The sequence below is a fragment of the Perna viridis genome, chromosome 6 (genome assembly GCF_037379345.1).
Source record: "Perna viridis isolate PV_CMFRI_1.1 ecotype Kerala chromosome 6, ASM3737934v1, whole genome shotgun sequence".
NCBI lineage: Eukaryota > Metazoa > Mollusca > Bivalvia > Mytilida > Mytilidae > Perna > Perna viridis.
Window position 1 is genome coordinate 28,138,999 of NC_142450.1, and position 25,751 is coordinate 28,164,749.

The window sequence follows — 25,751 nt, forward strand, 5'->3', positions numbered from 1 at the left end:
GGACCAGTGGCCCTGGTATAATTTTCTTAGGAGTAATGTATAGTTTTGTTATTTATAGGCTGGGTTGTGTCCCTTTTTATTTATGAATTTCTTTCTTTTGTAAAATGAAATTTATATCAATATAAATCAGAAAGTTATTAATTAAAAGGTCTGTAGGAAGCTGGCGATGGTACTCGTGTACTCGCAGGTATTATATGTGTGTAGTCATAAGCTTAAAATGATGATAAATTATTCCTATCAAACCATCACAACCTTCAGTGATCTTTATTGAAACTTAAAGAGAGTCAAGAGTAAGTCATAGAATGATGGACATCCTTCCAACTTTCCTTATATTATAGTGATTTAATAACTTTCAATTATATGTCTTCAATTATTTCCCTTGATATTGAGTTATCTCCCTTTAGTCAATACATGCCACATCAATTAAGCCCCAAGGTTTAATGAAAATAGAGGCTTCTCAGAATTTATTGAATTCTCAGTGTCTACTTTCAATTAAACTTACTGTTTCAAGTAAAATTGGGAATCAAATCTTAATTCAATTTTGTGACAATGAATTGATATAGAGAGCAAGACTATATTTAGGTTCCCAGAGAGAGTCTTAAATTTAATCAGTGTTAACCGAAATGTAGAGAGTTAAGTAATATATCACATTCTATGTGCAAGTCTAAGACCAGAAATTGAATACAGCTTTCAGTTCTTGAATATATTTGAGTTTATTGACCTCAAAATAGTATGGTTATGTAATTTTATAGGCATTTTCATAGATCTGACCAAATAGTGGGATGTATTGATTTGTCCTTTATGCCTTTGCCTTTGTGTGTCACAAAGCATTTTTTCTTCTGTAAATCCTACCAAACCCAAATCCTAAAGATTTGGAATCCCTGTCTAAACCAGACACTTTTTACATCCTTTTTTTGGTATGGAGTGCTGAATGTCAATGTAAGTTACAAATACAAGGAAATCTGTCTAAACTAAAGCCTGAATAAATCAAAAACTTGTCTAAACCAAACCCTGAATAATCCAAAAACCTGTATAAACTAAAGCCTGAATAAACAAAAAACCTGTATAAACTAAAGCCTGAATAAACCAAAAACCTGTATAAACTAAAGCCTGAATAATCTGAAAACCTGTCTGAACTAAATCCTGAATAAACCAAAACCTGTCTAAATTAAACCCTAAATAAACCCAAAACCTGTCTAAACCAAACCTTAAATAAACCCAAAACCTATCTAAACATAACCATGAATAAACCAAAGACCTGTCTGAATCAAACCCTGTCCAAGTCAAACCCTGAATAAACCAAAAACTTGTCTGAACTAGACACTTTTTTAAGTCCCCTTATAAGAGTTTAAATATATTTTGAACCTTTGTAAACCAAAAACCTGTCTAAACAGAAGAAATTATACTGTCCAGAAGAGATTCACTTTACACAGGTTTTAGTGTATTAATTACAATTTTTTGCCTTTACTATAAACAATTGAAATAATTTAAAAACCCATGTCCAAAATCAGAATCTCTTTTTCCACAACATTTCTTTGTTGTGATAATTTAAAATAATTGTCATGGTATGTCAAAATATTAGAAACATTAGTTCATTTTATGTACTAGTGTCAGACTTTGGAAATTTTAAATATGCTTACCCTCCCTTCAAACATTTACATCTTTGACTAGTATGAATTTGGAATGCTTTGTCTGGATTTTTTTCAAATGACTGTAAATGATGTATGGTCATGATGTTTTTTTTGTGGGTGAAGATTTTTTTAAAGATTTTTTTTTATTGTGAAACAAGTTTTTGTGGCATCTAGATTGAATAAACTGTGTGTTTAATTGATTTTTTTTATAATAGGGACCATTATTTGTCCAGCTACGGAGAGCTTTGTTCATTGGAGGGATGGACTTACCAAGTATGAATGGGGATTAAACTTCACAACACCAGCTGATGCTAAACGGTTCAGAGACTGCTGCTGTGTAAGTTTCTATATATTTAAGACTATAGGAGAATTCTGGCATTTTCACAATTTCACAAAAAGTCTTATGTAGAAAATTGATATTAAATAATAAGGTCACAATTGAAAATAGCATGGTGACTTTAGAACTTACAATCAATTTTACACTAACAACTTTTTTATTGACTGCTGGTATTTTGGAAATTATTACAATGTTTGTTGTCATTGGCTGGTTTGTGAACACAATATGAAATGTTACATACCATTATTTCCTAAGTCATGTACAAGATAGAAAATTGCATTAAAGTCTGAAATAATAAATCACTGTAATGCATGTAATAGTGTTTGAGTTTACAGTACTGCAATGTATAAATATTTATCATACATATAATTTTCCCATTTTCCTGGTATGCATACTGTGGAGAAAAAAATCATTTATTTACATTGATTTTCACACTTATCAAAATTTTGATAGTTTGTAATGAAAACTTCACGTTTTGGATAGAAGTCTTGGGTTGATAAAAACCCTGAAAACCAGCAAAAATGTGCATCTCTTTATTATGTCTTTAAGTTATGGCAAGAAAAAGTAAAATCTTTATGTATGGACTTGCTGTACTGGACACCCTCCATAAAACATAACAATTATTCCAATTAACAGTTCTTTGTCCACCTCCTATTTTAATATATTAAATGTCTTTGTACTTCCATTACTTTTCAGAATGTCTCACAGAAATTTTCCAGGAAGGCCAATTCAGCAAGTTCTCTGAGGCTTAGTCCCCCAAAGGTAACTACTATAAGAGCTGCTAACATTCCAGATAGTATAAAAAACATTGTTTTATAACTGTTTTACAAAGAAGGCTTAGCCAACTCTGTACAGGTGTCAAAAGCATTAGAAATATATATTTACACCTCCTCGACATGTTAAGTAATTTGTCCTTTTAGAAAAGAGGAGAGTATAGAAGGGTATTTGTTTCGAGTATTTGAGGTTGGTTAAGACATGCTTTTAGATTATTTTATATCAGGTTAAAAGACATATGATAAATGTTGGGAAGATTTACCCACATCTTTACATGGAGTTGGTGTTGATAGAGGATGAAGTCCTTTTAATGATAATCAGTAGAAATTTAACCTTTGACCATTGAATCATTAAGAGCTAGATTTCAAGAAGTTAATCTGTAATACAGAGTATGGATCTATAGGTTACTATTTTTTTGTATCTTTAACAAAAACAAAATGTTTATCTGTCAATAGCTCACATCTTAGAATTTTGTTAACTTACGAAAAAATAAATCCTAGTTGATCTAAAACTATAAAGGCATGATTTTTTTTAAATATCAATATATTCTTTGCCTTCTCACAGATTATACCTGCCTCATAGTAATAGTGTCGTACTAGTGGCCACAATATAAACATATATCAACATTCAAGTTGGCTAGGTCTGTGGTTCAAATATATTTCACTTTATTTTATGTTAACTTATCTTACATGTCCTCCTTAAGAAATACATTTTGAAACACAAAAACTATGTATGATGGCATCAGACTCAGCCAATGGACAGAAACAAACATTATTTGTTAAGGAAGTAATTGAAAAGATGAAAAAAAATATGGTTTATAATGGGAGATAACTCTTAATTGGTTTGATAAACAGATAGTAAGTTCACACCATGAATGCAATTAAAGTATTAAATTTTTTTTGTAGTTCATTATATCAAACAATCAAACTCATTATTTATTTTCAAATGCAATGAAAAAAGAAACATACAGAAAAATGTCAACATGATTAAATCTTTCCTGATAAGCATTTGTTTCAATGCTTTATGGTTAGATCTTTCAAAGATGAAAAGGGATATTGTAGTTCCTATTTACGGTGCCGTCTCTGATTTTCCCGGAGATTGTTTATGGTATAAAAAGAAACTAATGGAACAAGTTCTCTCCAAGGAATTGGGTCATTTAATTGAATATGATATAATGGGTCTGATTTATTTACAGAAAATGAGATGTTATTGTTATTTGTTTGATATTTTGTGGGTTAAATGATGTGTTTCTGTATTTTCCAAGATATTAATACTTTGGTTTGTCCTGGTGACCTTACTTCATATTTTGATATTTCTGGTCTTGGATTTCTATTGTTATCAATGCAAGTCAACTTTCCTGAAATAATATGATAATAAATTTGTTTCTAGTTTTGGTTCCAATGGTCCCATCACACGTGGATGATATTTTTATCAACAAGAACAGAATTCTACACTGCAAATTTAGAAACTATTTTTTTGTGGTTTTTGTTTTTTCTTTTTTTTTCCATCACAAAAAAATGAGACCAGCATAAAGTAAATTGAACATATTACTATGAAAGTGAAAATAGCAAAACGTGATACTACAATAAATTCCAAAATACATGATAACCTGTAAATTGATTGCTTCTTATTTATTGAACTTTGAAAAATTTAAACATGATTTTTGGCCTACAAAGAGGGAGTCTTTTAGGGGAAAGCGTCTATATGTACTGTTTGTGATCTCATATGATATTTAGGTGAAGCTAGATTTACATTAATTACTACTAAGGGGGTTTTTAACATCCTTGACTACCCTGTCGAGTCTGGCAAGGATGGTTACATGAATTAATAGGAACAATTTATGTATACCGGTTCATGTAAATAAATTCACACTTGCATATCAGTACTCTAAGCTCTGGCGTTGTCTCATGATCATTAACCTGGGTAGTAAATTGTTGTGGCCTTTGATGGCCTCAGGATAGCTAGGCCAACACAGCTTGATGTCAAGACATTCTGAATTCTACTTAGGCTGTTCAAGTTTTTTTTATTATTGCAAGTAAAAAGAAAAAAATTTGCTGATGAAGCATCTGTCATGAAAACATAAATATCTAGTAGATAAATGATTCATCAGTATGCAGTATAATTATATTTCATAATGTAATAGACCTCTGTCCCTATTGTACTGAAAGACATGTTCGCCTATTTTCAACTATAGCAAAATGAATAAATGGTTCAAATAACATGCATAATAGAAAAAAAATTCAAATCTTGAATGGATAGTTTACAATGAATAAAGTTATGTTTTCTTTTTAAATTGCTTTTCTCAACTGTCATCATTTTAATGATGAGACTTAAAGATTTTTCAACATGACTTTTATTATACAGAAATCCACTTGACACAAAGAGAATAGAATGATGTTTTTGCTGGGTTGACATGCTATTAAGTTTGGATTGGGATAGAGATATACCTATATTGAATAATCTTTTGAATAATAGATTTTACATTTGAACACATTAGCTGTAGGTTTAACATTTCATTTTTCAATTTTTGTGGTTTTACCTTTTATTTGGTGATATATCAAATTTTGTTTTTATGCTCCATTGCAGAGAATACGTGGAAAAGATCGGTCTATATCATCTCCCAATTCACCCGTTCACAACCATAGGAGGACGATATCTTCACCACAGGATCTTCACTCAGAACAGGTAGTCACTGACAATCATGTGCTAGCAGAGAAGAAGGAAAAATCAGCAACTATACCTCGAAGTCAGTTGGAGTCAGAGGAGGATGCTCAGCTTTTCAAACCCACAGGAATACTCAAACAATCATCAAATTCAAGTGTGTATGACAATGCTCCTGGAAATGTGCAATTGAGAAAAGTAAACAGTATTGGGTCACGGTATGGAGATAACCGTAAGTCTATGCCCCAGCCTGCTTCATCCCATGTTTCATTTGTTGAGGATAGATTGCTGAGCAATGCTAGACCAGCCTCCGCTATACAATTCACACAACAATATCTAGAAGACAATTCACCTAGGTCTGCATCTGTAACTTTCAGTGATAAAAATTCAGATATCAGAAGATCAAATAGAAATGCAGAAAGTATTCAGATGGAAACTGCTTTTGTTGGTGATGCATCTGTGGAGGATTTACCAAAGGAGCATATTGATAGGGTAAGAGTGCTGGCACCCAAACCTGTCAAAGCTCTGAGTCCCCCTCAAAGAAAATCTTCGTCGTCATCTCCAGAATGGCCATCACCCCCTGAGCCCCTTACACCACTGACTCCACTAAACCCTGAAGTACATGTAGAGTTTGATAGTGATGTGCTACGAAGAATGTTACAATCCTTACCAGTATCGCCAGAAGATTCAAAGGGAAATAACTCTGATAGTACAAGCACAATAGAAGCTTCAAACGGAAGTGAACAAACACTTGTGGATGTGGGTAAAATGGTTAAACACAGACGACATTACTCTAGTAGTAGTACAAATTCAGACTCTCAAAAAATGAATGGAACATCTAAAACTATTGTAACGGCTGAAACTGCCAAGTCAAGACAAACACAACTGGTTGAATATGAGTTGCGGCTACGGGATCAGTGTGCTAGACAGAGCTATACCAGGGATAGTTACCCTGACAGTGGGATAGGAGGAATGGCAGGGGATAATGCTACAATATCTGAAGCCAGCATTAGAGACAGACAACAAGGTAGGCTTCTATTAATGATTTACTGTAAAATCTGTCTGAAATGGACCTTAAATAACCAAAAAGCTAGACCTTCAATAAACTGAACACATGTCTAAATTGATTCTCAATTTTTGACTGACAAATTTGTTTATTTCATGAAAAGTTGTAAATATTCTGTTTTCTCAGAATCAAAATACTTTGGAATCTGAGACATTGATTGAAGATTTCAGGTGTGTAGACAGGTATCACTCTGAGGTATAATGTTTGTTTATAGACCAAGCTGTGGTTTAGTCAAATAATTTGGAGAAAGTAAATGATTTCTTTATTTTATTGTCTAACTATGTATATGAAGTCTAGGATCATAATATCCCATTTACAAATTTAAATTTAGTTAAACCACAAAATTGGTACAAATGAATAAAGTACTTCCTCATAATTTTATAGAAAAAAACATCCTTAGTAGAGGTCTATGTCAGTGATATTACCACAAGTGATTGTGGTTGAAAATAGTTAAGATGATTTTAATGAAAGGTTAATATAGGTTGTTACTAATATTAGATGGGACGGGTCATTGATATTTATAGGAGGTCTCTTTTTTCAGTGTTATCGTTTTGCTGTTTGTTATGCTGCAGTTATGAATGTTTTTTGGACCAATATTTTAAGGTACAGATAATATAACTTTGATTGAACTTAGTGATTAACCTTTTTGAATGAAATTTTCTTGAAACTTTAACTTAGGCACCTATTGGTTATTGTTATACTCCTCTTTTTATGTCATATTTTCCTTCCTAATATTTTTACAAATTTTGTCATACTATAGTTAAGTTTAAATAAAATCTGTAGATTAAATGAAACAACTGTCAAATTTGTATCCAACCATCTATTTAACAAATTTTTAACTGATACCTAAATCTAGTACACTATTACAATGATATGGCCAAAAACTTTGGATGCAACAAAACTTATACTTACTTAAGTTGGAGAATGTCATAAAATTTGAAGACTTTGACTGGAGTTATCATGGAAGTTAAAGATATTCTGAGACATCAGTAATGTTTTTTGGCACTAGGGGCTTATAAGTACATAAATATAATAAAACATATAAAGATAGGGTTCCAGAAAGGGTTTTAGCTAAAGCTTTTTTCATACTACAAATGTTTGTTTAATCATTCATTTTTTTAAAGAGAAGGTAAACTGTGATACCCTTGTCTATTCATCACACTTTTTATGTAACAGATATCTCAGCAACCTCTTTTAGACACTTGATATTTTGACACAAGCTTTATATATGTATGCTATATCCTGGGATCTGATTTCGGACTTATGCAACAACTTCCATTTTGGTGACTTGGTTTGCCTTGTACTATTAGTTTAGATGTGGGGTTATCATTAGATGGTATTGGCTCAAGAATACTTTGTTGACCCTCCAACAATTTTCTTTTACATAAAATTCAGATTGTGTGAAAAAAAATCAATCAACATTATGTCAAAGCCTCACAATGCTATTAATAGAGAACTATGAATTCACAGACAAGGACTGGGAAATCAACATTTAAAAGTACTTCCTGAAATATTAATCCAACAATCTTTGCATTATTTGCTCAAAACAAACATATTCTTATGCAATTAATATGAACCAAGATCCATTCCGAAAAACTAAAAATAACTCCCTTCAAAAAGAAAAATGTGATATATTTCAAAAAGTACATGATAAACATGCCATAAAATATCAAATAAATATGTCTAAAAGCTGTCTCAGACATGTCTATTTGTTTTTGTTTCACTTGATAAAACTTGATAGAATTTGAAATTGTCTCTTTTGATTTATTTTTGTTCCATCAAGTCCTGCAAAGGATTGATTTCTCCATGTAAATTACCAAAGGATTGATTTCTCCATGTAAATTACCAATAGATCGTCTTTGTTTACTTAAGGGATTGATTTGTTTTCTCTCATACAAAAGTGCACTTAAAGAGGAGATTTGCTGTAATGTGTAAAAAAAAGAATTTCATCAATTTTAAGCTAAAGGGAGATAATTCCAATGTAATTGTGAAATTATACCATTTATTGGAAATAAGGAGTATTTTTTTTTGCTGCTATTTCTGTTAAATATGTTTGAATTGTCATTAGTTATATCCAGCTGGATACTGTAGCACAATTTTTACTGATGGTACGAACTTGATTCCTGATACCAATTTTATTCTATAACATCCTTTTGAAAAAAAATCTTTGGTTTTGATTTGCCTGAAAGATTAGTTCTTTTCTGCAAATAGCTTATGGTGAATATTTTAAGACAATGGCAAGAAAAAATCCAGCAATTCCATTTCAATTCCTAGCTTCTCTAGAGTAGGAAGTCTGTAGATAGGGGATGGAAATGCATTTCATAACAAATAAGAAATAATGAATAAATTCTATGCTTTGGCTGTTTCCTAAATTCATCCTGGTTATTTCATTTCCAATGAAGTGTTATTTTATAATAATAACTGTTGTATTTTGAATTGATCTTGAAAGACAAATAAAATTTGTGATGTTTTTAGAAGCTGGAACAATATTTTTTTTGTTTTTCATTAATTAGAAATAAGGAATAATCAGCTGGTGGTAATTTAGATCAATAAGACAAGTCTAGGTCAAAGTAGCTTAATATTACATTTAGGACCTATTGTACCAATACACACAGCCAGGTATTTTTAACTGTGATAAGTAAACAGGTAAAACAGGTGCAAAAAGTTTCTGAGTAGGATTCTAAGGGCAGATGTACTTTGCAATGCAATTGATAGATCTTGTTTGGTGTTCATCTTTTTACAACCAACCAGTTGCAGGAAATTATCAATATTTCTGGTTTCAGCAGTCCTTTCCCTTGTCTGTCTGTCTGCTTGTTTTTCATTTGATTGATAGTGGGCTAAGATGCTGCAAAATCTATATGGCTTGTATCCAGCAATTAAAAAAAAACAGATTTTGAAGTGTCTATCTACTGTGTAAGATATTATCATTTATCTGTCATTTAGATAATTGTTTGTTTGATTGTTGGGGTTTAACGTCCCAGCAGCAATATTTCAGCTATATTCAGACAATGAACATGATATGGATGATGAAATGAGCATGAAATGATGAAATGAAAAAGGGATGGGACAGAAGGACAATGGGGTCTTCAAATTTTGATTGCCACTGGAAATAGGGAGAGGTGGGTGGGGTCGGGCAATTTAACCTCCTGTGGCGGAGCCCTATGGTTCCTATTCCGGGAGAATACCACAGTAGGGTTCTTTAACGTGCGAGGAACGTGGCATCTTTCCCAACACGGTGCACCGCTATGGTTTGCGGTCAGGTTTTCCGTATTATAGCCTGACAACCCCAGCATGTAACACGCCAGGGGTACCCCGTTCCACCACCTGGGGCACACATCCCAGTTGCTCTGTGGGCAAAGCGCCCTAGCCCCTGGCTAGGGTTCTGAGCATTATTTAGTCGCCTTTTACGACAAGCTTAGCGCTGCTGCGGGCCTATTCTTTTAACACCCGGACCTGCACGGGGCCATTTAGATAATTAAAATATACCCATAGCTGTTAAAATTATGTAACACCGGTATCAGATTGCATGATTAATATAATATATATTCTGATCTTTTAATTGATATGTTTACTAAACTTAAGTTATCATAGGTCTACTTCCTACAGCACATAACTATTGATTTTTGCCGAAACTTAATTTACTTGTTGTTTCAAGAAAGCAATTTCAAATTAATGTTGATTGTTCATCAAGTTGTAAGGCTTTCCCCTGCATAGACCAGAGTATTCCTAGTGCAAGTTCTGTAGATCATTGGTTTATTTTTTTCTTCTTTCTCGCCTGAATATAGCTGAAATATTGCTGCTCGGGCATTAAACCCCAACAAACAAACAATTTTCTCCTTTCTAATGACTTACACTTCAGGTGTTATTTCAGTCAATTTTCAACTCGGCCAGAATATAGATTTCTATGTATGACAGAACTTATGGAAATTAGTTCTCCCTAATTTGTGTAACTAAATAGCAGGTAGCAATTTTATGTTGTTGACATTTTACATCAGCACTAGAGTGTAATTTGACTAAATTATTTACATTTAAATGCTCTGTTATTTATATTAGAACTATTTGTTGAAATACAAATGAGATTTTCTCCCTGGTCCAGGTGTAAGATTTATCTGCCTTTATCTGCCTTTATCTTAGATGTTGAGAGATGATAACAAGAAGTTCCTACTCAGGGTTGATTTTCGTGACTGATAACCTCTGAATTTGTGTTTTGGGTCATTAACTCATTAAATGGGCCATTGACTTTCATTCTTTCTTGTCTGTTAGTCTGTTGTTAGCTGTCCATTTTATCTGGTATATTTATGGTCAATTGTGGTCAAATTTATCATCAGGAAGAAATGCAAAACACATGGAATTATCAGATTTATATGTTCTGTTGTTGGGGAAAAAGAAATATTGGAAACAAATCGATACACACTCAAAAATATGGTAATTGGTTTTTTTGTTTACATACTGTTCATCATTACTGGGATTATTGTTTGTTACTCAAAACATATTTCACTTGGTAATTTTTTGTCGTTTTCACAATGAAGATGTCCTAAGGTAGGTTATTCTTAATATCCACATTTTGACAAGAATTAAGTTTCTTGCATATTGTTCTACATGAGTTGTTCTTTCATTGTGAAGAGTAGACTACAAGTATGGGCACCCTTCTTTAAGTGGAAACACATTGCTTTGATAGCTCAAAGTATTAGAGACATTGTTGACAGCTTATACATGTTGTATGTGAATGACCTTGAATATTTTTACATTAAAAAAAAATTGATTTCAGATTTGCATACCAGTATTCACTTGAATGCATATCCTAGGATGAATGAAATGTATGAAAAATAGAATGCTAGTTGTCAAATATTCCCCATAGTGGATAGCTGTCATGGTTTCTAAAAAAAAAATTTAAACTGTTAAATTTGATTGAACTACAAAAGAGTTGGATTTTTTTACTGCAAGAGCCATACTAACTGAGGTACAGTTAGAAGTGGGACAAATTTATCTCTTAAGTGTCAGTTTTTGTAAGAATCAGGCAGTGGGTGAAACATGGTATGAAAAAAAACGATCATTTTGATAGTGTAATTTGAATATTTGCAGGATCAGAATCAAGGGGTAAAAAAACAAGATTTTCCATATCATGTTGCTGTATTGAGATATAATTTCATTGAAATGCACTGTAAATGAACATATAAAGGGCAGATAAATCTTGTCAAAAACATCATTTTTCTAACATTCTATTAAAAAAAAATTATGAGCAAATCCAATGATGCAGAGATCAAATAATGGTCTTTTCAAATAAAGAAAGCATCCTTGAGTGAAATTACCGTGTGGGGTTTTGACATGCATGTTTCTGATTTTTTTTCAATTTTGCCTGATTCTTACATAAACTTACACTTGATGGTAAAAACGAGAAGGACTGATCACTGACTGAAATCTATTATACAGAAAAAAATCTTTGTCAACAAGCAGAAAATGAGCAGGTTGTGTTGGTTATTGATAATGTATCAAATTATAAAGAAATATTGGACAATAAATTACCTAGAAAAGGACAGCAATTGGAAAAATCAGATAACACCTTATCAAAATTATTCAAGCATCTAATTTAAATGTTTTCCTAAATGCTTTACTAATGACCATCAACAAAATCCAGCTGGTAAAATCTATAATTCTCTATGGGAAATGGTTAAAATTTGTCATTTTACATAGGCTATTTATGGAAATTAATGCATAGGATCAACAAGATGGCTAAAGACTTAATATTACCATACATAACAGAAGTGACCATTGCTAAGCCTAGAAGGGTATTTAGACAGTAATTCAGAGAACTTGGTAAGCCGGATGCTAATGGTAGGGACTTATGGCTAGCCCAAGGTTAAAAAGATTAGTACAAGATTGTCTTTCATTCTTCATATCTTATGCCCTTGGCAGAATTTGAGGCCATTTTTAAAGCAAATTTCTGCTTTATTAAATTCTCTTGGACAACATTTATGAAATGATATGTAGTAATGTTACTACAAAATTAATGTTTTGTAGTTAAAAGCAGTTGAATATTGATCAGTAACTTTTTCTAAAAACTTATATACACGAGCAAAATTATTTCACATGATTTTCAACTGAATTGAGCAAATAAACTAAGTGACAGAGTTCACATGAAGTTTGGGTGAATGGAGCCTTTACGTGAAATTCACATGAAGTGTTCACATGAAATTCGTGTTTAGTGAATTTCACATGAAAATCATGTTAATTTCATGTGAATTTCACTTGAATTCCACGCCTGTGTATACATCGTTCAGTAAACCAACTATGACTACAGTCGAACTTCACTCGCTAGAACTCGGATGGTTCGAATACCCGGGATTTCTCGAACATAATTTAAAGTACCAAAATTTTCTCCTATATAATCAATATAAATAACCATGGATTTCTCAAACTTCGATTTCTCGAACACTCGAACTGACTAGTCGGTCCGGTCGATAGTAGATCTTAGAGAATAACCATCACTAACTCGAACTCGTCAGCCATTTTGTCAGCTTGGATAATAAAAGGTGTGAAAAACTGAAACCCTATCATTAGTCAGTGTCCTTTTAGTTAATTACAGTTAATACTTAAGTCATCACAAATTAGGTAGTTTTAAGTTCGGGAATGTTCTGAAGTCAGTATGATGAAAGCATGAAAGAAAATCAGATAAAAACAAATTATTAACCAAGGAACTCTAACTCGGAACATTTTTAAAAGCCAACACACCATTTTTAATGTGTGCAAATCAACATCATCTTCCGAAAGCGAATGAAAAGGATCCACGAACTAACAGAACTTCATAAGAAGTGAGCAATTTCTAACAATGAAGTTGAACTCGGACCGACAACGAAAAATCCAGAAATATTCAAACTTCAATTTCTCGAGCTCCTGATAACTCAAATACATTTCAGTGGTCCCTTGGAGTCCAAGCTACCGATGTTTGACTGTATTTAGGACAGGTTTAAATGACAATGATAGTGACTTGTATTTATATAATCAGGGTGATGAACTCAACACCTCAAAGCCAAAAATTAGTGACTTTTCCACTTACATAGTTAAATTAACCTATGCTTGTGAATTCATTTAAAGACTTACTAGGTAAGCAGATTGTAGATTTTATTTGTCTATCTTCTCTCCCGATCAGCAGGTGTCTTGATGTTTGATAAATATTTAGCTAATCTTGAGTAAACTTTAAATGCCTTGTGAAGGAAAACTATTTAGGTTGTTTTCCCATTATAGAGAAATAGAGACATCTATCTTGTTTATACAGCTTACCAATAGTCTCCTGGGCTGTTCTGTGGTCCTAATGATTGGACCAATTTCTCTGACCTATTGATGATTGACACTGACAAGCTGCTGTACCAAGAGGGTCATTATCATGGGATGGATGATGTGATTGTGAATAGAGGAGTAAAATTGATTTATGTTGTCACAAATATGTGTTTTCTTTATGCAGAATTGAGTTTGTGCTGATACTTTTGTTTGCTTTGAATCAAATGTACATAGGATTCTGATATTTAGACTGTCTTGTGGAACTTGAGCCGAGAAATTGACATATTGATAAACAATGGAAACATCAGCTTGACCATTCTGTTCAAAGGAGTAGAAAATAACTGACATATTTGCATATGGTCATAGCCAACATAATTAACTTTGGACATTTAATTGGTTCAGACAAATAGGATTTCTCAAGTTCTGGGTCCCCAGGTGGCTTCCAGAGGGATGATTCACACAGGACCATGCTTACTGGGTATCATGTCCATTTTTGAGAATAATTTAGCAGACATTTGGTATTAGCATGATGACATGTCCATTTTGCATTAAATGATTTCCACTACAATTTGGATTCATAGCACATACAGTATAAGAGTGGCCATTTGAGCATGGAAATAAACCTGTTCTAGGCTTAATGGACATGCTAATTTCTGATTCATTCTGAATAATCAGGGTTGCTTTAATAAAATACTGAGAGCTTTCAGATCATCTTGGTGTATTTGTATATGGTGTGGTGTTTAATAAAGTTCAAAAAACTATTTAGTAAAAGAAAGAGATGTCAATGTGTACTTTAAACATTTTTTTCTTTGAAAAAAAAAAACTTCTGGCTTTTGGAAGGATTTGATATAGATAAGCTAGCTGATTGTGTTGTTTTAAGGAATCAACAAGATTAGTCTCTGATAGCAGGGGAGCAGATCTTAATTAACTCAAAACTTTTATTCACATTGTGAGGATATTGAAGGAATTTGTTTGTCCACTTCATATATATTACATCTGACATTATCAAGGATGAAAGTGGGAAAAGTTTACACTTGACCAGAATTAATGAACTTAATATATATCTAATTAAGAAGAGAGATAATATTGTGATTGAAGTTGGGTTCTTAGATTCTTGGACTAATTAAGTTGGATTAATTTACATTGTTAGACAAATGACAAGTCAGTCTGTTTTGACTTCTGTGCTTACTAGAACTCTTACAATTGTTTTGACATTGTTTTACATTGTTGGACATAGTTTGATATTTGTGACAATTGTTTAGATTTTATTTGCATTTGCATTTTCATCAATATTCCCAACACAGAATTATCTACTGGACAGATTAAGTGGATTAGCCTGGCTATCTTAAGAGATTGTAATCCTCTTATTTCTATTTATGCCTTTTTTCTGTTGAGTAGGAAGGAGTCAATTTAGGATGATCAATGGTTTTAGACATATATAGGGATATGCTGGCTTTATTGAATATTTGAAGTCATTTTGAATGTGTTTTTAATGGATATAAATACTAGTTTTGAGTGAGCAGATGTGAGAATTTATTTCCTTTGCTTGACACTGAAATCTTTTATGTGACATTTGGAGTTGAACTTGGAATGCATGGCTTGAGGCAAAGTTGACTCAAAAATCATTATTGTGACATTCAAGCTGGACAAAAAAATACAGGAGGCAGTGACTTTAAATACCCTCCAATAATTTATTTAAGCTCAAACCATCAATATACATGTGGAATTTTAAACAGGCACATATGAGAGAAGACCACAAGAAGTCTAGATATTTTAGCTTTGTTTTTTCATGGAGCTTATGACAGATAGACCAAAACAATAACTTACTTAAGACATTTGCTTGGTAGAAATCTGAAATTTTGTTGACACATCTTACTGAAGGGGACTTCAAGTCTACATCTCTAAGCAACATTAGTGATGATGGGCTATTGTGAGAGCCTCTTATTGTGATTTTTATGGATGAATTATATTTGAACAAAATTCCTCGGCTAACTATAATACTTACAAATTTTAAGTCAAATAATCAAATTTTGATAAAAGCTATTTAAAGATTTTGTCCCTATAGTTAAAAGTAGTGATCATTTAAACTTCTCTTCAGTTGACTTTTATATCATTTGATATATTAACGAAGTTGCGATAAAAGTTTTCAATTGTAGCCCATGGAAGAAGGTGGACTTGGCCAAGTGCAAGGGCTATTATTATTAGCTTTAAATTAATATTGAAAGGAAGGAATTTCTAATGATTAATGAGTGATGCTTTGTGTGGCAGTGGTTTAAATTATAGGGAACTGGATTTAAAAAGTTTTGACATTTTTCATGTAATTATTGTATGGATAGTTTAAAGAATAGACATGTTACCATCAACACAGTTTGAGATCTTTTACCACTGTTGAAGAAAACCTGGCAGATTTTTTAAAAGTGAGAGTTGTCATGAAATAATTTGTGGATATTACTAAATATCTGCATATTTAAGTGGCTTTCATCAACACAATTATATGTTCTTTGATAAAAAGTAGTAAGATTAGAGATAACCACTTTTTTAAGTGACTTTTTCAAAGGATACAATTGTAAAGAACCATATCTCACTAACTTCTGGTGTGTTCATTATTGAGGATACATTTTAGATGTTGATACGTGAACTGTGAAAAAAATTTTTAAACTTCATTACACCAAGAAAAGTGTTGTGGTGTGACTTCGTGTCTTTCATTGATAAATAAAAAATGAAAAGATGGATATAATTGGGATGATTGTTCGAAGATCTGCTTCTTCTGGGGGTAAGTTTATTTTAGAAGGTAACAAGTGCTTATTTGTAAAAATCTGATATTTGCATTGCTAGATAATTTATAAAAGTAATAACTGCCTAGTCCTTTCCATGTTGTTCAGTAATAGTCTGTCTAAAAATCAGGTGGGAGGTGATTCATGTCAAAAACCCACCACATTTACTTTTACTTCTTATTCAGAGACAGCTATAGACCACATAACCAGTCTTTGTTTTTCATTTGGTTGTTTCACTTTTGAGATAAAAATTATACTTGAAATTGGCACTTTGCAAGAGTTATCGTTCTTGATTTTGTTTTGATTTGGTTTATTTTAGTACGGGATAAATGTATAACTTTCTCAAAATTGCAGATCTGAACACAGAAATAATTATCTTCATGTGAAAATATAGCATATGTAGACTGACAAGCTTGGTTTGTTAGATAGGTTTTTTCTATACCATTGAATCATTTTACCATATGCAGTATCTGAATTTTATGTGGACTGGTACTTAATATGGTGTAATTTGATTCTATATTGTATTTCACTTTCGCATTGGTCAATGCTCTTTGCTACACTTGGTGTGTCTTCTTTTGGCAACAGATGAATGTATACATTTTAATTTATTATGACTTAATTATGCCAAGTAAGTACCGGGTAGTAATGAAGAAAGACAACATCAGACATGTTTTCAATTTGCTGTACATTATTCTGAAATTTAGCCAGACCTAAATTTGCCATTGTAATGTTTTATAAAATTTGATCTCAGAACCAACAAAATTCTAAAATTAAGACATAATTGGGGAAAATAGGAATAAAGCACAGATTTTTCAATATTCAATTCTCCTATGAAAAAATCAGGTCATTTGAATATTTGTAATTATGATGATTGAAAGTATTTACCAAAAACTGATAAAACATTATTTGCATTATCTTCACTGATTTCAAAGTCGACATGTTTTTTTTTTTTTTTTCTAATACACCAATTTTCAATTCCAGTAAAAAAAAACCAACGCATCAGAAACAAAATGTCTTCCTGATTTTCTGCTCCTAAATCTGGCAGGTCCTACTTATATCAGAATCTCTGGTGAGATTCAGGGAAAAAAATTGTCCTTAGTGTTTTGCACATATGAGTAGAGATTTGTAGCAAAGGATTCAATGAACTTTTGGTTACAGTTTTACCATTCAGAGAAGATATTTGAAAAATTGCTGTCAGATATTTCTTGGCAAAAAGTATAAGATTGACCTGTTTGAACCCTTTCTAAAGGACTTGGCTTAGTTCTACCCACCTCTGTGTAGTAAATTTGATAGATTACTAAGGAGTAAACTGTGTCTATTTGAACATGGCTGAGATGCTGTCAGTCTAGATGTATTATCACCAGAAATGGGGATAAAAAGTAGGAAATGATTGACAGAACATAATTGATGAGATAAAAGTGGAGATTTTCATATCATTCTATATCTGACAATTCTAGGTAGTATGACTTATTGAGCCAAGTTTTGTATTCAGCAATGTATATCTGGTAGACTTCCTGGCTAAGTTCTTTGTATGAAAAATGATTTCTGCATAGGATAGGCAATGATGTAAGGTCAGGGTAATTTAGAAAGAATAATTTGATTGAAAACTCTCTAAAGCCTGTTTTAGCAACAAAATTGTCAAATCATAGCCAGCAGAAATGATCATGTGTTAGTTTTTCTGTACATTGTTTGCAGTTGACCTAATTAGTGAAAACTGCTACATCATCATTATAAATACTTGTTACAATGAGTAGAAAAAATATTGTATCATGTTTAAAAATGTTGATATGAAAGGCATATTTAACCTTGCATATGAATATGGTTATGTATAATGTGGGAACAAAAACAGGAACGTAAGTAAAGTTTATAAATTACTAATGCCATCTGACTATTGTCCTCAAATATCACTTGGTATTTCACAGTTTTACCTCAATATATCACAATAAATAGTTACAAGTTATAAAACTGTAAATCATTTTGATACCTGAAAGGTTGTAATTTAATTGATTAATAAAACCCAGGTGTTAACTACCTTTAACGATTCCTTTGATGTCTCAGGTATGAAGAAGATTAGGGACATGTATTTTAAGATTTTGAATACCTTCATTTCCTGATCTGAAGGATAGACATTAGCTTGTTGACACTGAGGTGGAGAATTTTGTGGAATTAAGCATAATCTTTTTGCAATCTTTTGTTAAAAGATTTAATGGTTATGTAGCTGTGTTGAGTAATCTGTTTAGGAATTTCAAACACCTTATGAGGTCACATGATGACATCTGAACTGATTTAGGGTATTGGATGGACTGTCCATTCAGTCAAAGTAATAAAAAATTGATTTGAAAAGGGGTATTTAGAAGTCAGGGTTTTTTTGTTAGAAGATATTGAGCCAGACAATGTCCTATTTTGTGAAATAACTTTGATGCAAGTTTGAGCCAGACAATGTCCAGCTCAGTGAAGTAGCTAAATTGTAAACTGACCTAAGTGTGAGGCAGACACAGCTTATTATTTAACCAGACTAATTGTAGCATGGTTTGAAATAAAGTATAAATGTTTTGGTAAGACATCTGGGACAAAAGAATTTTGTAAATTTATATTTTTTCTCCAACCCTGTTTGATGATTGTTGTGGTATTTTGTGATCCTCATCACTGTCTATAAGTCTGTCTGCATGTCAAACTTTGGGATGATAATGAAAGAACCAATCCATCAAAGCTTTTCAAACTGAAGTACAATGCTTTGAACATGAAATGCATGAGTTAAAGCTATTGTTTAGTTTTATTTTTTCCATTGATCTGATCACCTAAGATCAACTACTTCTAGTATTTGTTGCCTTTGGTATACCATAAGTAGGATGAGAACCCTCAGACCTGCCTCAAATCCTTTTGTATTCTGTGTACATTTAAATGAGACTGAAGAAAACAGTGATGGGTTCTGTTGTCAGAAATAAAAAAAAATATCATTCAAAAAACCCCTTCACCATTTCACTTATTTTCCTCAATAAACCATCTTGTAGTCAGCCTTGATTATGACATCTATAAGTTTATTTCAGTAAGATGTTTGTTATAAGTTATCATGAATGCTGATGGTTAAAGAGCATGTCTGATCCCACCTGTTGCAGATTCAGGATTTATCTTTTTGTAATCAGTAACTTTTTTTCAAAATCAATAGACAAATTCATCATGTTTCCTGCTCTGGTACATGTCAGTTCTTTTACATCAAAGGTCTATCAGCAAATTTATTAATGACCTTGACGTTTTTGGAAAAGGTTTAGGTCGTTTGCAATTTCAAATTTACATAGAATGTAATGCTTTTGAAATATACCCACAGTAGCTGTTTATTACTTCAACCATATTACAAGAATGTATCCAGGAAAAACATTTTAGAAAATGATGTTCAATACGGATAGAAAATGAGAAAAGCCATGATTTAGTAGTGTTTCTAGTTGAAGAGAGATAAATTTAAATAGCAATCAAGCTAAAACTCAAAGGACAGGCTGACTGATACCTTGGGCAACTTTAATGATATTTTGATTTCAAAGTTAAGTTTCAAAGACAGATTTGCCAAAAACAAAATGGTGTCTGTCATTTTGATTCTTATGAAAGTGTGCCTTTTGTTTTGGCATCTGGTTATCTATAGCTCTCCTTGTGCTTAAAAAAATCAGTAGTACTAACTCTTAACATCAGCTAGTACTGTACTTTATTGATTACATGCTTGTCAGGGCTTGTGGGGGAAGAAAGCCAAATGTTTCATACTAGAAAACTGTTGATCCCAAGTCACTACTGAATTACATCCTTTCATGAAAAATCCATGCCAAGTGGAGAAAAGAGGGTATCTCTCTCCCTCTTGTATGGAATGAGACAATCATGTTCAGTTGTTTAAATGATTGTCGTTTTTAAGCTGACACTAATTTTTTCTCAGAGGTATTTAAACTGATATTCAAACAATTGTATTTAATTTTTTGAATGGCATCATTTTGACATTTTAATACAAATAAATGTTTGTACTGTTATATCTAAATTGCAACAATTTAATATATATCTACATTATAAAGAACGTGTTATCAGACAAGGGCAGCATTGTAACATTTTACGAGTTTTGTGAGAATTTGAGTAAGGCTTATTATTTTAACAAGTAAACCTTTCAGTAGCCAACTTGATTCTCTTTGTACCTAAGAATGCTGTAATAAGGTTGATATCTATAAAAAAACATACAGTTACAAATGAAAAGATCTATTAAGATAATTAACTGAACTAAAACAGTATCTGGTTGAGATAATGAAGCCATGAAGAGCATGGGAAATCTGGTGGAAGTTACTGAAGCAGGCCATGGATGTACATGTATCTGTAACAAAGACTTGGTAATATGTTTGATGTCTGTATATGCACATGTGAACCAGTGCAATTATCGCTGTAGACCAGTGTTGTAGTATTTTAGCCACATTTATCTTTTTTCATACTAAAACTGGGTAACAGCCAAAAGTGTCAGATATGATGATGATATGTTGTTTGATTCATATATGATTCTCTTATGTAAATATTGGCTTACTAACATATAATTATCATATGTAAAGTGAAACATATGATCTCATGTGTGATAACTAGATTATGAATAGTCAGTCTCAATACATATGATCTCATGTGTGATAACTAGATTATGGATAGTCAGTCTCAATACATATGATCTCATGTGTGATAACTAGATTATGGATAGTCAGTCTCAATACATATGATCTCATGTGTGAAAACAGATTATGGATAGTCAGTCTCAATACATATGATCTCATATGTGATAACTAGATTATGGATAGTCAGTCTCAATACATATGATCTCATGTGCGATAACTAGATTATGGATAGTCAGTCTCAATACATATGATCTCATGTGTGAAAACAGATTTTGGATAGTCAGTCTCAATACATATGATCTCATATGTGATAACTAGATTATGGATAGTCAGTCTCAATACATATGATCTCATGTGTGATAACTAGATTATGGATAGTCAGTCTCAATACATATTATCTCATGTGTGATAACTAGATTATGGATAGTCAGTCTCAATACATATGATCTCATGTGTGAAAACAGATTATGGATAGTCAGTCTCAATACATATGATCTCATATGTGATAACTAGATTATGGATAGTCAGTCTCAATACATATGATCTCATGTGCGATAACTAGATTATGGATAGTCAGTCTCAATACATATGATCTCATGTGTGAAAACAGATTTTGGATAGTCAGTCTCAATACATATGATCTCATATGTGATAACTAGATTATGGATAGTCAGTCTCAATACATATGATCTCATGTGTGATAACTAGATTATGGATAGTCAGTCTCAATACATATTATCTCATGTGTGATAACTAGATTATGGATAGTCAGTCTCAATACATATGATCTCATGTGTGAAAACAGATTATGGATAGTCAGTCTCAATTCATATGATCTCTTGTGTGGCTATTCACACGTGTACCAGTACAATTGTTACAGCTGACCTTTGGGATATCCTTGTATAACTCATTTAAAGATATGTGGTCCATCTGGGTTCAAAGTAGATATTAATAATGAGAATAGAGGGGTTATATTTGAAAGGATAAGAGCAAACAAAACTTGTTGTTACATGTAAGTATATTCAATCAAGTTTGACTACAGGAAAGTTTACCAAGGCCTATGATATACATCTGCATTTCTCAGATTTTCACAATGTCTTGTGAATTTCCAGTTTTCACATTTTTGCCATGCATGTACATGTACTTGGACTCTGATGTCAGTGGATAGTCCTTCTGTTCTGATGCTTCGATTTTTGTTTTTGCTGATTTTTTTTAATACTTTGTATGACTGCATAAAAGGTAGAAATACATGTAAAACAGTTGTCTCATTTATGGTTTTTAAAACACAATGTAGTGTGAAATATAGGATTTGTTATTTATTGACTATTTTGAAGGACTGAATTGTTTCATTTAACCAAAACAATTCCTAAGATTTTTTGTCTCCATCCATTTATTTTATCTCTTACTTTTAAGCTCATTCGATCAACTGATGCAGATACTGTCAGTGTTCCTGTTCACGAGTAAAGTGATATTTAGATAACACAATAACCCATTAAAATATGATATTAAAAAATCATTTACACAAATTTTATGCTTTAAAAATGATAGGGCTTGAGTATAACTTTAAGCATTAGGTTACAACAGATACCCATAAACAGAGTATCGGGAAGCGTCAGAGACTGAAATTAAATACATGTAACTTTATGTTTGATTAAACCTTGTCTTAAGCAAAGTATAGGTTTTCTAGCTCAAAATTGATTTCTTATTGTTGATAGCATCGTCAAAAGATTGCATTAACTTGTGTCAAGTGCAGTTGCCAGCAGAACTTTCCATATTATGTGCATACCACACTTCAGAAAATGTAATTATATGTTTTGAAGTATAAACCATTTCGTGACAGTTATATTAGATACTTCATTAAATGGAGTTAAACTTCCAAAGTTAAGAGCTTGACAACTTTATTTTCAAAGAGAGGCACATATGTATGCTTGAGAAATAGTTCTCTGTTTGAATTTGATAGTGTTTATCCAAACTTCATTCACTAAGGATTTTATGAATGAAAAAGGGAGATTGCTCTTTACAGTTTTAATGGAAATGACATGAATGTCCCAAATTAAATTAGTTTTTTCAAACTTTTTTTAGAATCAACTTTAAAGAGAACATTCTTAATTCCAGTAATTACAGTGATGTAATATTATTTTTTTTTTTATGGTTCCAAATAAGTTTGATAGTCTTGGTAGGATGTCTGCCTGGAATACTTGCCTTGGATGTGGTAGTAGATCTTTCAGGTTTAATTCTAACATATCAAGCCATAGGCCGTCATATTTGCTAGTCACTGCTTTGCGCCCATTGTGTGGCATATAAGAGATTGGCTAGTTGGTTGATTAATTGATTGATTGTGGAGTATGGTTGATTGATTGATTGATTGATTGTGGAGTATGGTTGGTTGGTTGGTTGGTTGGTTGGTTGGTTGGTTGTGGTAGTTATTTCATGCATTTAAATCTGAGAACAGGCCATTTGTACTGGTCCACATTAAGGAGATAAGAATGATTTCAGAATGTACAGATTGTTGTGTCCCTTGTTTCCAAACAAAATATAATAAATCAGTTTGTAGATACTAGGAAACCTCTAGTTTGAACCCTGGTCTTGAATCAACTTCCCATGATTAGGTTGCAAAAGTAATTAATGTGATGTATAAAGTTTGAATTTCCCTTGAAATATTAGTAAATGCAATTTTGAATCTGATAAGATCTATTGATGAAGCCATTTCTCTTGTGATTTACTCAATTTTACCAGAAACATCATTAGAGACATAAAAATCTTCTGAGATGACTTTCATAGACACTTTTCTAATCACAGCATTTTCTTAGTTGGTACTCATAATGAGGAATAGATTGCAAACCACAAATAGATTCATCTTTATTGACTTTAAAACACTATTTTACAACTTTTGAAATTTTGACAATTCTCTGGGGCCAAAAATTCAGCAAATATTGCTACATGATTAAAACTCCTATTGACATATGTGGCAAATTTCATGATTTGTCTGCGAATGGTAAAGTATTGACTGGTAATTACAGCTAAAATGTTTACTTAACTTACTGTAAACCAGGCAGCCTTTCCAGAGAGTGTGAAACACTGTTTTACTGATCAATAGAGCATTTTGATGAGTTCTCTTTCTATTGTCCTCATACAACAAGGTCATAATCTAAATGGTGGTCACTAACAGTGGAACCTGTAGTCACAGGTAAGACCTTATAGTATTTGTGAAAACAGATTATGAACAGTAAGTTTTAAATTGATCATCAATTTATTCTTTGTACTGGCATGGCTTGAAAAATCTTGGATTTTCAATAAAAAAAAGGTTCAGTCTGTGATTATATTTGAAGTAGAGAATTTAAAACTTGCTATTAAATTGCTGCTTGCATAATTAGATTACAAAAGCTTGTACCCTTGCAAATAGCATGAAAAGATCAGTCTTAGAGACGTTTTTAAGCCAAATACAGACAGATTAGCAAGGAACAATTCAATTAACAGAAATAGAAACAAATTTGTTTTATCCTAAAAGGCATCAATGTTATACCCTTCAACAGCAGGTATGTCACAGCCACAGTTATAGAAGCATTACGTAGGTTGACAAATTATATTCAGAAACCAAAGTCTTTAGTTTCCATTTGAGCCAAGATCTATCTTCAACGAATCTGAGAAATATAGCCTAACACTTGACATTTGGTGTGAAATATCGCTGCACAGTTATCTAATTCAACAACTAATTATCAGTAAAAATCAATCACTTGACAAAAACCTCTGGTAATATTGATTTTAGTGTAATGTGATTAGAAATAGATTGGATTAATTCTTGGATTTTCCCCTCTATAGAAAATAAGAAACTCACACAATTTGGCATATGGTGAAAAGATATGTTAATTTGTGGATAGATTTTGAAATTGGATTTAATGAATCGTTGGTAAGTTCATCTGTACTATTATCTAATGTAGTTGATTATGCTGTTTGTCTGTTTTCTTCATCTTATTACGATTCATGCTTTATAATACACTGCAAAAAAATGAGATTGTTTTCAAACTTTTTAAAAAGTTAGGTTTTTAATCTAAGATTAACGACATCTCCCAGATTTCCAAGTACATTTTATGCATTGTGGCAAATTTTGGTTTTAAGCATGAGCCTAACTCCAAAATTGTGATGTTATTGATATCAATTATTAGAATGTGTATTCATTTAGGCCACATCAGTTGTATTGTTAGGTTATCATCCCCTCTCACTTCATGTATGTATGATCAACGTTTATGGATGGAAATAAAAAAAAAAAGTTGACATTTACAACTGTGACGAAGTAGATATTAACCCACATATTTTCCTCAGAAGTTTTCTTTAGATACAATATTTTAAAATAAATGAATAAAGTCCCCCAATCCTCTTCATGTTTTTGGTGATTCTGGATGTTTATTGTAATTTTTTAAGTCTATGTGGCATACAACAGTGCCTGGCAGATACCAAGAATTTCATATTAGTTTTAATACTATAAAACAATTTATTTTCGCAGATATTTATTTTGGTGTTTCTGTTTGATACTTCAATTATGTTACTAATTTTTTTTTCAGGATTAAACTTCATTTAACATGTGTTCCTTTATAATACGCTTATTCGTGGCAA

At 32.1% G+C, this 25,751-nt stretch overlaps 1 protein-coding gene across 8 annotated transcripts in view; it reads left to right on the forward strand.

The window, feature by feature from the left end:
- The window catches only part of LOC148614359 (protein still life, isoform SIF type 1-like), a 118,678-nt gene that overhangs the window by 54,958 nt on the left and 37,969 nt on the right, over positions 1-25,751 (forward strand). For all 8 annotated transcript variants that reach the window (XR_015923647.1, XM_088588459.1, XM_088588465.1 and 5 more), the window contains 3 exons: positions 1,847-1,968; positions 2,665-2,730; positions 5,329-6,430. Coding sequence is in view for 7 of the 8 variants with exons in the window: in XM_088588459.1 (XP_088444585.1) it covers positions 1,847-1,968; positions 2,665-2,730; positions 5,329-6,430 (1,290 nt within the window). In the remaining variant the exon portion in view is untranslated. The remainder of the gene's footprint in view (positions 1-1,846; positions 1,969-2,664; positions 2,731-5,328; positions 6,431-25,751) is intronic.